The following is a 17,886-nucleotide window of genomic DNA, read 5'->3' as shown; positions in this document are numbered from 1 at the left end:
TAGTTGGGGAATGAGTATAAGCCCCGAAGAATCGATGTGAAAAAATAAATAAATAAAAAATCTGTAGATTCATTCCTTGGAGCTACCTTCGCGGAATGACTTCATTCCTCGGAGGTAGCTCCGCGAAATGGATCTTGAGATTTTTTTTTTTTTTTTTTGCCACATCGATTCATCGGAGATTCAGTTGATTCCGCGGAGCCTTAAGAACTAATAGACATAATTTTGGGGGGAATTTCAAAAAATAGACACAAAAAATCAAATTTTCCAGGTATAAACATGGATTTCGCGGAGGTGAGCTCCGAAGGCTCAACAAAATCAACTTAATCTCCGAGGAATCGTTGTGGCAAAAAAAATCTCAAGATCCATTCCGCGGAGCTACCTCCGAGGAATGGATCTTCAGAATTTTTTTCCACCTCCCATGGTTCTTTTATGCAAAGATCTCCGATTAAAAGACCAATTTTTTTTCCACCTCACATTCATTCCAAACACTATTAAGAAAATTTCATACCATTATAATCTTTTATGGAAAATAATTAGTTGGAGAATGAGTATAAAACCCGAAGAATCGATGTGAAAAAATAAATAAATAAAAAATCTGTAGATTCATTCCTTGGAGCTACCTTCGCGGAATGATTTCATTCCTCGGAGGTAGCTCCGCGGAATGGATCTTGAGATTTTTTATTTTTATTTTTTTTTGCCACATCGATTCCTCGGAGATTAAGTTGATTCCACGGAGCCCTCGGAACTCATCTTCACCGAATCCATGTCTATACCTGAAAATTTGATTTTTTTGTGTATTTTTTATTAATGGTAATTTCCCTTGACCCGTAAAAGAGACAGAGGATAATGAATTACTTCATGCTGGGTCCAAAAGACAACAGTTGACTTCTTATATTCTCGTCATCTCATACGCACACACATAGGACAGATGTTTGTTTGAGAACTTGTAGTCTTGTAGAGCAAGTTTTGGGCCAAAACGATGTCGCCATGGTGGAGCTTGTCAAACAAGTTGTATTGGTAAATTTCATGTCCTTTTTCTTGACTTTATTGACTTCACATTTATTTATTATCATTAAAAGTAAATGACTATATATTTTTTATTTCCTAATGTTCTCTCTATTAAAAATAATTGTTTTACTTTCTTAAGGCTACACAATATTTGGAGCTTGGAGCGTCTGATCCAATTTCAATCATGCTCTATAGAACACAATCCATTTATCTAAAATATTAATTGATTATTTTAAGTTTTTAGTCATTATAATTTTAATTTCCCTCTTTATTAATTAATTGTCATATATTGGTTATTTCATATAATATGATAAATATTTATCAATTAAAGATCAAAAACATTTTATACAAAATGTATCATTATAGAAGTCTCGTTGGGATCTTTAAGACAATCTCCTTTATATGATAATTGTTATAAAAAAAGTATAATCTATAAAGTAACTCAAAACATATAACATAGAACATACATAACTAATAAAAAAGAATGTAAAATATAACATTGATTAAAACTAAGTGACTTTCTTTTTTATTTATTAGCTTAATGAGTTAAACATTTAATTTGAACAACTATACAAGATCAATTTTTTTTTCATTTGAAAGTAATGGAGTGTCGAATCCATCAAATTGACCTATAGTGTCAATCCTAGAGAATCGGATTTAATAAATAAATCAAACTAGTCACATTTTTATTCAAACGTATAAAAATAAAACAATTTTGAAAATGAGTAAGCTAAACTAAAACTATCACTATTATGCAAATAAAATTAACAATAAACAAAGTAAAAACAATTCGGTTCTAAGTTCTATTCACCTAATTGTACAATTTAATTATGAATTGACATGAAATTGTATTTTAATCCATACTAAAAAACACTAACAAACTTCAATATCTTTTCACTTGCCTATATTATTCAAAACAAACTCTTTAATTAAACCTAATCTCACTAATTAAATTTAAGTTGATGAGACTCATTAATGAGGTTATCGATAATAAATCCAATTTATCTAGCACTTGATTACAAGCTTTTTAATCAAGTTATAAATTATCTAATTAAAACACACACACACACACATATATATATATATATATATATATATATATATATATAAAGGAAACATTTTTTCTTTCACCACATTCATTTGAAATTCCCATGCATTTTTCCTTTCACCACATTATTTGAAACTCCCATGACTTTTTAATTTCTTTCTAATAATGATTATAAATTGGTTAATAAGATTAAATAAATATCAAACCTAAAATGTAATCATATATAAACTAAATTACAATATTAAAAAAATATCTTAACTTCTACTTATAAAGTTATGTTTTTTAACTCTTAACATATTATATTTAATTTATTAGTTTTAATATATTGTTGGATGTAAACGATTGTCATTTTAAAACTACAACTTTTGAACAATTTGTATAAAATACTTAAATTATAAAATTAGATATAACATTACAGGATCAACTTAAATATAAATTTTAGTTTAACTTAAACAACCCAAAGAATATTTTGTAAATAGTTAAAAGTGATAAATTGTAGTGTCTTTCTAATAATGATTATAAGTTGGTTAATAATGTTATATCCTGCATGGAAGCCAGAAAGTATATACAAAATAAGTGCTACTACTTTTTAGCTCACATCGTTGATAAGAAGAACAAAGGGAAATATATTAAGGATGTACCTTAGGTGTGCGACTACCTTGATGTATTTCCTGAGGATCTATCCAGATTACCGTCAGTACGTCAAGTCGAATTTCAAATTGATCTGGTCTCAGGAGCGGCTCCAGTAGCAAAACCCCCTATAGATTGGCACCATCAGAGATGCAAGCTATGATGCATGGAAATGCCATTCAAGTAGCCGTACCCGTATCTGATACTTGGAGGAAACGAAAACGGCAGGAAACGTTTCCTGAACGTATCAAGGGTTTCAAGAAACGTATCGGGTAAGTTTCCATAAAGTTTCCTATTTTTTTTTTTTTTTTTTTTTGCATGGGCTTCTTTAGTCCAAATAGGATAATAGTGTAATGGGCTATACGATATTACCCTACAACTATTAGTCTTTTACCGATCGCTGCCTCCCTAAGTCCTTAAATTTTTAATCGATTTCATATATTATCGTTTACAGTTTACTGCTTGGCTGCTTGCGCGCTTGGCTGTCGACGTTCAAGAACAAGAAAGAATTCAGTGAATTCAGAATTCAGAAATCGATATGTATAATCTTTACATATTTTGGATTTTTTTAATATATATATATTTTTTCATATTTTTATATTGCCGTATCTGTGCCGTATCCGTATCTAGAATTTTTGAGTTTTGCCGTTTCCCGTTTCCGTTCCGTATCCGTTTCCCGTTGCCGTATCCGTTTCCGTTCAACTTAGGATGCAAGAACTCTCTAGCCAACTACCGGAGCTTCCCGACAAAGGCTTCATTACAAGCTTTTTAACCAAGTTATAAATTATCTAATTAAAACATGTTACATAATTATTGAACAAACTCTCAATAATTATGTGAAAATTGCATTAATGTTCAAACAAATATACCAACCACAAGTGGTTTCCTCATAAGCTCCAACGACTGTACCAATTGATTTGATAATATCAATCAACATCTATTGCATTCTCAATAACATTATTACTACTTTAGTCAATTAAATGGTCGATACGGTAACTAAAGAATCAACATAACAATTCAATCATCCAAACCCTAATTGAGGTGATAAAAAGAAACTAAGACAACAAAAAATAACATAACCAACAACTTCACTAGCAAATCTAAAATCATTCACATGATTGTAAACCGAATATTGACACAGGTGACCAACCATTTAAGACGCCTAAACCACTAGAAACTACAAAATAATCAACAATAAATTAAAACTTACAAACGGAAATTCAAAATTGTTTTGATGCTAAGAACATCAGAAAAAACATCAAGTAGTTCGCTCTCTGTTTCTATCGTGCGTTGAAGAAGAAGAAGAAAAAGTGTGCGTGTCTTTTCTTTTATAGACGATCCCCCCTTTCTTTTTTCCTTCCTGCATACTTCATCTCAAACAACGCTAATGGGCTCTTCAATTGTGACTTGGGCTGCCATTTAGTGCATTTTATGGGCTGCTATTAATTTCCAAACGTGCGCAGCAAATGGAATAACAAAATCAGATTTTCCGCCTGAGTTTAAATGCATTTATGTTGGGCAGATTTTTGCTGCTGTAATGCTGTTCACCTGGCCCAAAATCCAATCACTTTATTAAGATCATTATTGTAAACAATCCAAACATTTATTTATATCGTTTTGTTTTTCTTGCATGATCACAGATATTGTTGCAAGATTAGCATTACCCGCTTGCATAAATATGCACAAACTTAAACTAAACGGTAAAAATATTCAAAAAAATTATGTGATGATTAGATGTAAAATGGAATGTTAATTATGTCAAATATCGACATGTTAAGAAAAGGATTAAGAAAACATGATGAATGATGCATAAAAATGAACCTAGCTAACATTATAGGCCAAGCCCAAAAATCTGGCATAATATATTAAGATGCCAACCTTTACATACTTGTCTTTCTTCTTTTCTACTTCAACTCCCCTCAAGTTAAAATTGATTACTATTGAAAATATCGACGAATTTATGAAATATTGTTTTTGGAAAAAGGTTAAATAGTAATTTAGTTTTATTGACAAACGGTTTATTGAGTCTAGGAAATAAACATAAATTATGTATATCATTTTATCTAGGTATAAGTCATCACTCATTCAACCATTTTACCCGTAAAGAACTTAATATATCATAAAAGGCAACCACCCCTAAAATGTATTACATTACAATATGAACCGAAACAAAACCAAAACAAACTAAGTCGCTTTATTGATAAAAGTACAATCTTTATTGTATGTTAATATATTTTTTTTCAATTTTGCTTATACATAAACCGCACACATATATACATGTTTCTACATAGACATGTTATATAGAAGACAAAATTACACGATTGGTCCTCTAGTTTTCCAGACAACTATGAAAACCCGACATTTGTCCCTCTGGTTTCAATTTCTTGCGTGGTTGGTTTTCATAGTTGTCCTCAACCAGCTAGTTCTGGCAAACAAACCAGAGGGACAAATTGTGTAATTTTCTCTACATAGAATCATCAGACTCATCACTTTCACTTCTCTCAGGCTCAACAACATTTGTTCCCGCCTCCGAAACATCAGGTTTTTCCACACGCGTGGGTCCCGCTTTCTTCCTACCAATTTCCTCTTGCTCACCCATTTCCGTATGTAAAATCCAAGTCAAGGATACAAAATACAAACATGTACTTTGTTTTTTTCTTATTAAGGTATTGTACTTTAAGAAAATCGGTGCTATGAAAACAAATAAATGAAAGTACGTTGCTATTTCTTGCATTTAACAGATAAAGTAAATTTGACAATACGAAAGGATATCGAAATTTTCCGCCGTTCCACCATTCATGATGTTTAGCAGATCCTTCTCTACTCGTCTAACAAGCTCAGGCTACAATTCAAATCAATATCTATTATAAGATTATATTTTTCAATTTTTTTTTAATTAAATGCTATAATAATTAACTCAAAGAAAGTGCATTGCTATTTCTTACATTCAAATCCGGCTCCCTACGAAACCTCCGCCTTCGAGCATCTCTCATGGGCGGTGTAAGACCATGGCGGTGCTCCACCACCACCTCTGGCGGAGGATCACCGTCATCTCTCACCATAATCATCTGTCACAATAACACATTTGCATCACATGAAATTGAAAATTAAAAATAATAGAAATCATGTTTTACAATTTAACATGTAGAAAAAGTAAGAAAAATAAAATAGCATACTTGGCCAACATCAGCAGTTTTGATCAAAACATTGTCATCATAAGTCTTGTAAGACTCCACAATGCAAGGAAGGTCTAAAAGAGATGCAGGAAAATGGTCTTCACCTATAATAAATGCACCACTCCTTCCATCTTCTGCATCGAATATTAATTCTTTTCTGACCTTTTATATTTTTATTAGTATTTAGTAAATTAAATAAAATGTCATATCATACCTGAGAATGATAAATCCATTGACTCTGAGCCACTCTCATTTAAAAGACGATCTATACGTTCAGCAACAGAAGGTGGCACTCTCAGTATAAATTGTTCTTCCATTTTATTCAAACTGAGAAGCTCTGTAAAAAGACAATTTTTTAACAAGATGAAGATAAGGGTTTTATTTAGGAAATACACTAATACCAATACAATATATAAATCATAAAAGTTTAGTCTTTTTTAAGACAAAAACGTAGCTCTGCAGATATAAGAGTGAATTTGATGTTCAATTCATAGGCTAATCATATCGAAATCTCATGGTCAATACCATTTTAAGTTTCCTATGCTCAATTCAGTGGTCAATCTCTGCAATTTAAGGTGTATTGAAGAGGTAGAACTCATGAATCAGTAATAATCACGAATGGCAATAAGTTCTGAGGGTGAAGATAGAAAAGGCATGTGGAGAATGAATTAACTTAATTGAATATGAACGGATTGAGTAACTTCATTCGAATGATTTCTTGAGGGAATTCTTCGTTTCAACCATCATCAATAAATCTGGAGGATCACGATTCACGAAGTCACAGTAACAATTTGAGAAGAGATCATGCAGATAAAAGAGGTTCGTATCACGTAATTATCCAAATTCTCGAGCGCTCTCGTCAATTAAAAACCCACAGAGAAAAAGTAAGAAATGAAGACCTAACGAAAGATCAATCCAAAATGATAACTGGAAGTTAGAGTCGATGAGATGAAAGGGCTTATGTGTGTTCGTGTACTTGAAGCAATTCTTCAAATCAATTAGACAATTACCATCTTTTATGCTCAAACTTAAGCACGAACGCTCGCAATTTAGGGTTAAGAACGAAATAAGATCGTTTAGAGGAAAAGGTTACCTGGTTTTGTAGATAGTGGGATTGAGATTTAATGGAGATTTGAGAACCCTGCTCGTCGTAAATTGCAGATTTTGGGGGTTACATAGGAGAGGAAGGTTCCAGTTTAATCCTCTCGATAAGTTGGACCGACATTCGACATCAAAACAATATTTCCTTCTTCTCTTAAAAAAAAAATCTGGGATAAAACTTTTTTTGAAAAAATCATATAATCTATCATTTATTGTTAAAATATAAAAAAAAATTCATTAATTTGGATAAAATGTTAAATAATTGACACTTTTCTGTTAAAAAGAAATTTTTAGGATTTTATTGAAACTATTCCAAAAAATTTAAGATTTTTCTGTAGATTTCCCTCGAATTAATTTATCCACATAAAATATATGTTTTGTCGATTTGTACTGAATATGTTGTACCATCTGTTGAGTAGCATTTTGCGTTTATTTCTCTTTTTGATTCGTTTTATCGTTTTTTCAAATTCTAAAAAACCCAAAAATATTTTTCTTTTTGTCTTTATTTTACTGTTAAGTTCTCTTTACGTGTTTGTTGGACATTGATGTTTTCCTTCCAGATTTTTACGGTCTTTGCATGCATAATTGCAATTTGCAATTAGATGATCATCATCGGTATGTATTAATCTAAGGATTGAAAGATCCACATTTAGGAAACGCACACAGACACCATTTCGATCTCGAAAAATAAGATTTTTGTGATTATCCCTTAAAATCTATAAATGAAAAAATATTTATTACTTTTTATCATTTGTTAATTTCCTTATTGCATTATTCCTTCATTTTTTTTTTTTTTTGGATTGCAAGACAAGAATAAATTATCACACCTAGTGAGAAGCTAGAGAAGAAATTAGAAGATAGCAGCCATGGGCTTATTACACCAGCTCTCCCAATCTAAGTTTACCCCCTCTTTCCACCTGCTCTTAAGCCAAAGAAAAGCAAAGGTCTTAATATCAAACATAATAGAATTAATACAATGTGTATTGTTGTCAAACACCAAAGGTCTTAAGCGAACATCTGTAACTGATTTAGGGGGGGTTCCGCGTTTGGTATGTGGTAGTTCATAAGATTTCGTAGGAATTGAAATTGAATTCCGACAAATTTCCACGTTTGGTTGCAAAAACATTAAAAAATTTAATTCCAATGAAATCCAATAAAATGCATCAAACAATGTTTTTCAAAAAATTAAAGAATTTACTGTCTTATTACTTATTTAACCCTACATACATCTTCTTCATTTATTACACTCACGACCCCACTTGTAACACCTCTTCCTTCTATCTCTCATTCACGACCTGCTACTCTCACAACATGCGCCCTGTCACACCATTTATCACATCTTCTTCCATAGTGCCCTGTTAAAGTCAAATCTAATTAATTAAAGATGATAGTAAAATGAGTTTTTGTGGGTATGTATGTATGTAGTGAAATACTATTAAATTCGTTCGGTAACAACTGTTTGTTAGACTTTAAAGGGTATCAAAAATATTATATGCAAACATATATTTATGGTGTCGTACTAAGACATTTAACATATAAAATTGTACCATGCCACAGTTGGTATGATAAACTACGCGAGAATATGGATGGAGTGCATCATTAATGGAATGGAAATAGAATGCATCTCGTACTCTTGTGTCCATATACACGTTATTTGATGGATATATATAGGCCAAAAAGAAAGCTATGAATTATTACTCTGGTGGATATTCATTCATTTCTGACAACAAAGGTGTATTACCTCTACCAATGGGTGTAGGAGGAGGCTTGCATGAAGGTCTACGATCTTTTGGTAAACAAGGCCGATCACCATAATATAGGCTTGGATATCCGATATGAGGGGCAGCCGCAACTTCAAGTAGAAGTGATGACTCCAGCAATATGCTCAGGCAAAGCAAAGTTGTTGTTGCAAGGGCACCAATATTTGCCATTTGATCAAAAATGTATTTGGAATTCAATTAATATATGAAGTTTTTGTATTTTGAAACATGGGTACTTAAAGCATAGTAATGCTATGTTGAAACTTATACATGTGTATTTATGTCATTATTTATACCAAATATGAATAATAATAATAATAAAGTTATTCAACTTCATATATATATATATATATATATATATATATATATATATATATATATATATATATATATATATATATATATATATATATATATTCACAAATTTATGTTATCAAAATAAATATATCCTATTTGGGTTAGTTTTCTTAAAGTTGTGATTTTCGTGAGAAAAGAAACCTCGTTTGTTGTTGGCATTCTCTGTTTTGTGGCAAAAATTGACGTTGGTTTTTGAATTTTGTCAAGCAACCCTTGTTTCCTGATAATATAAACTATTTGTAATGTTTTGTTTTTTAAATTAATTTATTATTATTTATTTATTTTGTCAAAGATTGATCTAATTAAGTTGGGAAAGTAGACACATGATTCCAATTAGTTTTTTACTTTTCAAATATGTATTGGAGTTAAATAGTATATATAGTTTATGTGGTTTTTCATTAATTTCATATGACTCAGGAACTTCAAAGTTAGTTTGATTGCATAAACTTGTAGTAGGAACCTCATATTTATGGGATGATTGTTTGGAGCATGTAACATATTATGATGAAGGAAATAAGGGTAATTATGGACGATATGGGAAGTTTGGAGCAATGAGACTTTGAATTATGGCATATATCTCCTCTCTTGCTTTATATCGGAAGGTCTTCTAATGTAGTTAGGGCTGGTTCATATATATTTTGGACTTAGACCGAAATAAGGTTGCCTAATGTAGTTATAATAGTTCAATAAATAAATAAATACACAAACATTGCAAGTGGGTTTGAAGATTGAAAGACAAATAGTCTATGATAGTTACGTTTTCATCACTAATTGAAAATTCAGTTGTAATTAAAAAGAAAGCCTATAGATATTTTCTAAAGAAATGCATCCACTATTTTACACTTAAATCTATATTTTTTGTCTCATATGAGACTTGAATCATCAATTTAGATGATGGATACATATCCTTCAACTCCTAATATTGCTAGACTTGAATCATCAGCGTAGATGATGGATACATATCTTTCAACTCCTAATATTGCTAGACCAAAGACCCTTTAATAAATAGGTTATAGATAGGATTGATTTTAGAGCAGAAAGCATTATGATTTTGAATTCTATTCCCTTTTAAGTGTTAGTATTTTCCATTTCGGTAATGTAGTACTCATTAAAAAAGGTATCTAATTATAATACAAATGGTCATTGGTATAACCATATCATGTGTTTGAAAATGTGTCTCTTCCCAAAAGGATTGAAAGTTCAAATTATGTGGTGGACAAATATGTAATTTAAGAGTAAAATTGAGAGGCTATGTGTTAGTTGTTCTAAAAAATCTGATTCTAAACTATTTATAAAAAAGATATTTTAGATGTAATTTAAAATAAATTCCAAATTTACATTATCTAATATTATATATAATATATTCTTTTATTATTTTATTGAATAAATTTGTATTTTTGTTCTATAAAATATTACATAAAAAATGAAAAAAAAAGTTTCGTTATGTTTATATTTTACTCAAAATAACTTGTTAAAAAATTATATTACACAAACCAGTAAACTAAAATAAAAAGAATATTAATATTAATTCAATATAAATAACTCAAACATACATATATTGTCTCTTTGACCGCATTAAGCGATTTATGTATTGACCTAGCATTTCATGTCAGGCAAATTGTCTGATCCCCAGGGTCAATATGGTAAATTTCTATCGTTTAATTCCAAATGGGCTTCCGCCTATATAACTAAACCCTCATACGATGAGATTGACGGCTAGCAACACTTTTGTCCCTATGCCATTGCAGCAACCAACTTCTGTTTTGCGTTTTTCTATGACTTTTCTCAAAATCTTATTCATTTTCTGCAAATCATATAATCTAATCGCTGTCTAATGTTGATGGATATTGGAATTGTTGATTGTGTTGTTGAACATGATATGTATATATCATTTTGGATGCATTTATTTGTTGCAATATTAGAGATGGTTTTCTGATTTGGGCTGAAAAGTGATTCGTCCGTGATTTCCTGTTTAAAAGATCAGTTTCAATGGTAACTTAATCGGATGATTTGTTGTTTGGGCTTATTGTATATTGAATGACAAACATCTGAAGAAGCTGGGTGGATACGTGCCCTAAATGAATAATGGAAGGTAGAAAAAGAACTTTGCTAAAGAGGCAGGCCAAGCCATTGGAGACCACCAGCATTATGGAGAATTTAGCAATGGGCTGTTGAGAAAGTGGTCTACAACTCCCATCAACATTAGAGACCATTGGTATCATGTTGATTGGACAACAAGTGACTAGAGGTGATGATGAATAAAGTTAATTATTTACAAAACCATGTATGGAATTTTCCAAGAAAAAAAATGAAAAGAATTAAAGTTTATATTTTTTGTTTCATTTTAGTATATAGCGTGCTCTTGTATATCTAAGGTATCTCGCACACAAATTGTACATCGAGATGAAATTAAACAATGGTGTGTTTTATTGTAATATGAACTGCAAAAAAATACATGCAAATTGTACATTGATATGAAATTAAACAATGGTGTATTTTATTGTAATATGAACTGCAAAAAAAAAAAAAAAAATACATATGAATACTCACGATGTAAGATTAATTGGTTAATAATCATAGCTTCAACCTATTTTTTGGGCTTGTATTCGTAAGGTTTTTTTAAGATGTACATTATTTACAAACCATAATAGTTTCTAACATTCAATATTAATTTGAATATAAAATCACATAATTAAAGGAAAAAATTTATGGTGATTCTTTGATGAATTCACGATAAGAGTTTTTTTCAAAAAAAATTTCACCCCAAAATGCTCATTAAAACTGAAAAAACCATTGGAAGAATTTTTTTAAAGTCGAAGCTTTTACAAAGATTTTATTAATTAACAAGCTCTTAACATCAACTTTTTCAATGATTTGGTGGGTCTTATAGGTTTTCAACTAATTGTAAATAGACAACTTAATCTCAAACTTTGTCGTTATGAACGTCCTCTTTTAGAGCTGATTTGCACCGATCCTACAACGGATGAGTAATGATGTATTTGTGTGCTTCTTAAGAAGCATAGCACGAACCAAAATGAATGTGGTCGGTAAGCCTTTGAGGTTGGACTTAGATAATATAAATGAAGGGGAAATGAAAGACTTATATTATAGCCGGTTTCAAGGTAAGGAAATTTAAACCATCTCAGTTGAGTGTTCTCGAGGGGCGGACAGTATAGGACACACGGTTGCCCATGCAACCCCTGACTTCTCCGGACGCAGTGTAAAATTTTATGAAAATTTTCGAAAATTTTATTTTTTCTACTATCGTGCAACCTGACCTTCCCATGACACCCCTACTATGAAATCGTGCGTCCACCCTTGTGTTCTCTATTTAATTTTTGAAATCTTCAAATCCCTTCTTTAATGTAGATCTTTCTGTTGATATCCCTAGAATCTGTGCGATTGAAACCAGTAAATTGTTGGCATATGAAAGATCCACGTTTCTTTCTTGTACTCCTGGCTCTGTTTTTTCAAGAATCATTTCATTAGTTATGGTTGTCTTGAACTTTACAGACTGCATACTTTCACAGAGTTGATCAAGTTACTACATCATGGTTGATGAAATTTCCAATTTTACATTAAAAGGAATTAGATTATAATGCCATGTATGCGTTTTGTAATCGACCTGCAACTTATCAAGAGGTAGACTCTGTTCTTTTTGGTGCATTCAGTCATGAGTTTTTTTTAGCAACTCTGACTTGTTGATTCATCATCTCAGCAAAAACCTACTCAACAAAGACATTGTTGACTTAGAGACTACTTCCTCGAGTAATTCCATAGTATGAGAGATAAACTTTGTAGCTGCCATGGAAGAGGTGCATGTAATTGCCTCCAATGACTTTGTGTTATCATAAATAATGCTACTACTTGATATGATTAAGATCATTTTTAATCCTGCAGTATAGTTATAACTAATTAGTTTGATTCATATGTCCCATTTTTAACTTGCCCTAATTTCTTGTTGTTGATAATATCCTTATGTTTTGCATATGAACTTTTATAGAATGTATCACCTAAAATGCTCTCCAATTTGTCAATTCGTTTTCTCAACATAGATGATAGATTCTTAGGTATAAAATTACATATACAATGTTAGAATTTCGGAGAAATAAAGGCACTTGGATATTCTGAGAATTGTGATTTCACTTTCAAATCAAAGTATTTGGGTGGTACTCCCTTATCCTTGGACCCCAAGTATTTGGGTGGTACTCCCTTATCCTTGGACCCCGCCAGGGGCTACCGTCCCTTGGACCCGCTCCCAGGGGCGCTGCCCCTGGACCCCTGTTCGTTCCGTGGTTTCGCCCTTAAATGACAGTCTACTTTTAATCTTGAATAAACTTAAACAAGTGTGCACTCCGCACCTTCCTTACTTGTTTAATATTCATCAAGATTGATTTTGGTCAACAAGTCAACCCATTACACTTAAATACATTTAGTGAAGCAAATCACCAACATACAACCTATCAAGTATGGTATATTTATCATAATTTAAAAACTTGAAGAATGGATTCTAATTATAGAAGATAGGAGTCTCATAACATACCAATTTATGTTTGCGAACATGTATTTACAACAAAAACTATGATTTAAAGATGTCATTCTTCTGTGTTGCCATTGTGTTGTCATTAGGGTTTCACCTTGTTCACATGTATTTACAACAAAGTCAACTAGCAAAACTGTCAGACGGTTGTAAGCTCTAATCGAATTTGAATGTTTCCCCGATTCTCTAACTGCTCTCAAACAACATAATTTTTAATATTAAACACAAACAGTGACCCTTCTACATGTGGTGAGAAAAGAGAAATTTAGGTGAGTACAGGTGGAACATGTGACATGGACAAGAAATAGAAGACTATTCTTGGTCAACATCCAGGTCATCCAACTACAAAATCCACATAAGCAAAGTTACCGGGAGACCCTTTCATTTCTAAAAAAATGATTTAAATGATTTGTATTTTCTCACTTTAATGGTCTAAAGGGGCCAAAAATTTAATGAATGACCAATTTTTTTAAGCGGCAAACTATCCTATTCCTAATCTACTCCTAAACACTACCCATGTCTCCTAGTGAGACTTGAACACACGACCTCTCATTTGAAAGAGCCACTTCTTACCGCTAGACCAAAGACCATTTGGTTAATGAATGACCAATTAAACCAGAAAGCGAGACTTCTTGGTGCTTTCTTGACAATAACCCTTTTTGAAAAGTTTATATGATTATAAAAAATGGTTTTTCATTATTTTTAGGTAATTTTACATTACAACTTAGCTTTTACATTTAATAGTACATTTAATTTCTTTAACTATTTAAGAAATAGACTTTTTATTTTCTTGAAACTTTAGCTACATATTTAAATTAGAATATATATATATATATATATATATATATATATATATATATATATATATAAGAATTAAATGACAATGTTTTACATAAAACAACATATTTAAACTAATAAAATACATATGTTATACTAAAAGCTAAATAGTTAGCTTTAAAAATAAAAGAATAAAGAATTTTAATATATTAAAAACTCAAATTAATATGGTTTAAGATAAATGATTTATCTAAAAAAAATAAAAAAACCTAAATAGTCACAGCTGAAGGTTGTCTCTGAAGACACCGTTTGAGGAAAACGTCATGCCCTGACAAGGAGGGATGAGATCTGTGTCCAGTAGCGGGTTATATTTCTACGCCCAATGGAGGAAACTTTGAGTGATTGGTCAGCAACCCACACTCTGCGAGTCCCCTGTAAATGCTTTACAGACCGAGCTTTGCTCCGCGAGTCTGTTGTCGTCGCTGTCTAAGTGTCACGGCCCTGGGGCGGTTATCTGAAAAGACAACACAATCGAATTTGATAGTTAGCATGTTTTCTTGAAATCATAAATTGATTCATATCGCGATCGCTTCGAAGCGCTTCGTAGAGTAGCAGCGGTACTCTGCCCTTCTACCTCCTTTTTTTTTTTTTGAAAATGTTGAGTGAGTTCGGACCACGATACGTATTCTTAAAACATATTTTGTTGAGTGGAGCTTGCGGAACGCGAGCATAAATGGCTGATTTTTTGTCTTGCAAAATTAGCCCATTTTATTTGTTAAGATGTCCTAATAAAATAGCTAACTTAGGAGGAACCCAAAGTTAAATAGTTGCATCCCATTTGGAGGAGACTGAGATAAAATATAAGGAGCCCATTTTCGAATTATAGGGCCAAGGAGGAGATGGCAGACCATTTGCTAATTTGTTTGAACGATATTAGGGTTACCAATATACACATGGGACCCACCATACTTTTCTATTAACTTTGACTTTTGAATGAAGAAAAGTTTTCCAACCTGTCACGGTTTGTTTCAGAAAAATACACGAGAGGAACATTGGCTACTGAGATCTGGTGGCTCTCAGATTTCACGATGACGGTTGGAGATGGTGGTTCTTTTGTTTGATTTCGTCGTGAGGAGGAGGTCGACGCAACGATTTCGTCGGCGATATGGAGCTGTAGCAGCTGCTGGGTTACAATTGAAGATTCTTGTCAGTAACAGGTGGTATATCGAAGATGGCTGTCGAAGTTGCAGCAGTTGATGCTGGCTGCTGGAGGTCGCTGTAGCTCCGGTTGGCAGTGGCTGTTATCGGGGGAGGTAATCGACCAGATCCCGACGATATGTGGTGCTTTGGCTCCGTTTCCCGACAGTGAATCGAGAATACGGGCGGCTGGCCGGCGTGGCTTCGTCGGAGCTGAAAGTGTCCGACGATGATCGTCTATGGCGGTCGGTCGGAGAGGGTTGGTCCGTTACTGATTGGTTGACGCTGGTGACATGTGGAGGTGTTATTCGTCTGAGGTTTTAAGCTGTATTTAAGAGCTCTAACTTCGTGGAATCCTTCCCATTTCCAGCCTCCATTACCTCATACTGTTCCTATGAAACCTTAGCCGCCATTTGTGAATTTTGGAGTTTTTAGAGAGCTTTGAGTGCTCTTTGATGGAAGAAGGTGCTTGTAGAACCAAGAGGGAGGCTTCAAGGTGTGTAGATGTAATAGCACAAAACAACGACAAAATTTTTCATTTTAATTAAGATTTACAATCATAATTTTGTTCCCAAAATCCATTACATAATCATCATATATCAATAAGTGCGGAAAATAGTAGGGAGTGAATGCTACGCCATCACGCTGGGCCCTTCCCTTTAGTACCGGAAGTACCTGAACCCACAATATAAACTGTAATCAAAAGCTTAGTGATTTCTCCCAAAGTACTACATACCATTGGTGCCTTCGACCCATGGATACAGGGAGGAAACTCAGCTCGGTCTGCTGATAAATACTAACTGCTCGACTACTGATCCGGAAAATCCCACACTAAACATACACAAATTACCCTAATTATAAATGGGTTAACAATCATAACTATATGCCTAAATTCCAATCCAATTCCTAAGGTCAGGGCCCCCTTCACGTTACCCATAATGGACTTAATCAACCCTGGCCCATAACACAATAATGGGCCCTAAGGCCCAAAAGGCCCAACTTATAACACTTAAGGCCCACAACCAAAATATGAGGTCCACCTACCCGATACGGGCCGAGGCTCAAAAACTAGCTAAGGCCCAAAAGTCACAAGAGTTCAACGATTGACCAAAAGCCCACAGGGGCGTACGTGCGGCGTAATTCCAATACGCTGGGCGTACTCGGTCCCAAGCAGTACGCGTTGCATACATTTTAGTACGCTCGGTGTATGGAGCTGCTGAGCACTTTCATCCATTTAGTGCTTAATCCATGCAACCACTTAAGCCAACTTCCAGATCTCGCTCATTAAAGAGGTCCTAGGGCATAAAGTTGGCAACTTTATGCCTTTGCATGTCTTATGGGAGTCCCACATCCAATTTTGTCCATCAAGACTCACTTTAAGGTCCTAAATCCATGCATGGTGTCATAACAACCACCGAGATAACATACTTATTCTTTTAACACATCAAAGGGACTAAGATCTAGCATTTCAAGCTTAAGGAGTTGCCCAAACTCACAAAAGAGAATCCATGAACCCAAAAGAACTTATAAACAAACCCTATCTCTAACTATCAAAGGAAACAATAAGGTATGAGCTTTTTACCTTCAAAAACTTCCTAAGACGATGTAGATTCAGGATCTTGAAGCTCAACCAAGTCCAATGCTTGTACACCAAGTTCTTCTTCTTGCAACCACACCAAAAAGGCTACCAAAATTACTTTCAAGATCAAAGATCACTCTCACTAGCTAGGGTTTTAGGGACATTAATAAGTAGTGGAGGCTGATAAGGGTGAGGGTCCAAGAGTCATAAGTGAGCTTAAATATGGCTCATGCCCTAAAATTAGGGTTTTAGCATTGGCCACGTACGCCTCGTATGCCCCGCGTATGTGGCTCAGGTTCCCGATTCCAAACATGCCCATGTATGCTAATTGTACATAAACGTACGCCCAACGTACGTGGGGACTCCTTCCGGAAAATAAATTTGTTTCAAGGATTAAAAAGGAAAATACTTGGGTCCAAGTGTTACAAATCTCCCCACTTGAATTAGACTTCGTCCTCGAAGTCCGCTGTTGCGAATAAATTTGTGTAGTGCTCTCTCATATTGTCCTCTGGCTCCTATATCCACTCAGAGCCCTTACGGTCATGCCATTGCACCTTCACTAGGTTCACCACCTTGTTATGCAGAGTTTTAGTTTTCCTGTCAAGAATCGCGATCGGCTTCTCCACGTAACTCAAGCGCTCATCCACATGATAATCATCTAACGAGATCACTACTGAATCATCGGCTACACATTTCCGTAACTGGGACACATG

General features: G+C 33.4%; 1 protein-coding gene across 4 annotated transcripts; it reads right to left on the bottom strand.

Moving 5' to 3' along the window:
* Nucleotides 1-4,857: 4,857 nt before the first annotated feature.
* On the bottom strand, nt 4,858-7,103 carry LOC145157876 (transcription initiation factor TFIID subunit 7-like). Of its 4 annotated transcripts, XM_079076856.1 has the most exons (7): nt 6,956-7,103; nt 6,388-6,761; nt 6,077-6,199; nt 5,863-5,996; nt 5,632-5,754; nt 5,459-5,528; nt 4,858-5,335 (listed from the first exon to the last, which is right to left on the bottom strand). In XM_079076856.1, the coding sequence occupies exons 3-7, from the start codon at nt 6,177-6,179 to the stop codon at nt 5,151-5,153; spliced, it is 615 nt and encodes a 204-aa protein (XP_078932982.1). In that variant the 5' UTR covers nt 6,180-6,199; nt 6,388-6,761; nt 6,956-7,103; the 3' UTR covers nt 4,858-5,150. The 4 variants fall into 4 exon arrangements, with proteins under 4 accessions (XP_078932982.1, XP_078932980.1, XP_078932990.1 ...); XM_079076854.1 differs by lacking the exon at nt 6,388-6,761; XM_079076864.1 differs by lacking the exon at nt 6,388-6,761 and having other exon boundaries at nt 5,863-5,993.
* Between the last annotated feature and the right edge of the window lie 10,783 nt (nt 7,104-17,886).

The sequence above is a fragment of the Lactuca virosa genome, chromosome 1 (assembly GCF_052849685.1).
Source record: "Lactuca virosa cultivar CGN04683 chromosome 1, Lactuca_virosa_CGN04683_v6, whole genome shotgun sequence".
Lineage (NCBI taxonomy): Eukaryota > Viridiplantae > Streptophyta > Magnoliopsida > Asterales > Asteraceae > Lactuca > Lactuca virosa.
The sequence above is the reverse complement of the archived record's forward strand: the minus strand, read 5'-3'. Positions and strand labels throughout refer to the sequence as shown.

Bases quoted from the DNA above. Each gene is read 5' to 3' on its own strand.
- LOC145157876 (XM_079076856.1), bottom strand. From the start codon at position 6,179: ATGGAAGAACAATTTATACTGAGAGTGCCACCTTCTGTTGCTGAACGT. The intron at 5,997-6,076 runs GTATGATATGAC...TATTCGATGCAG, and splicing joins AATGGATTTATCATTCTCAG to AAGATGGAAGGAGTGGTGCA. The intron at 5,336-5,458 runs ATATCCTTTCGT...TAAGAAAAAAAC, and splicing joins TGGAACGGCGGAAAATTTCG to AAAGTACATGTTTGTATTTT.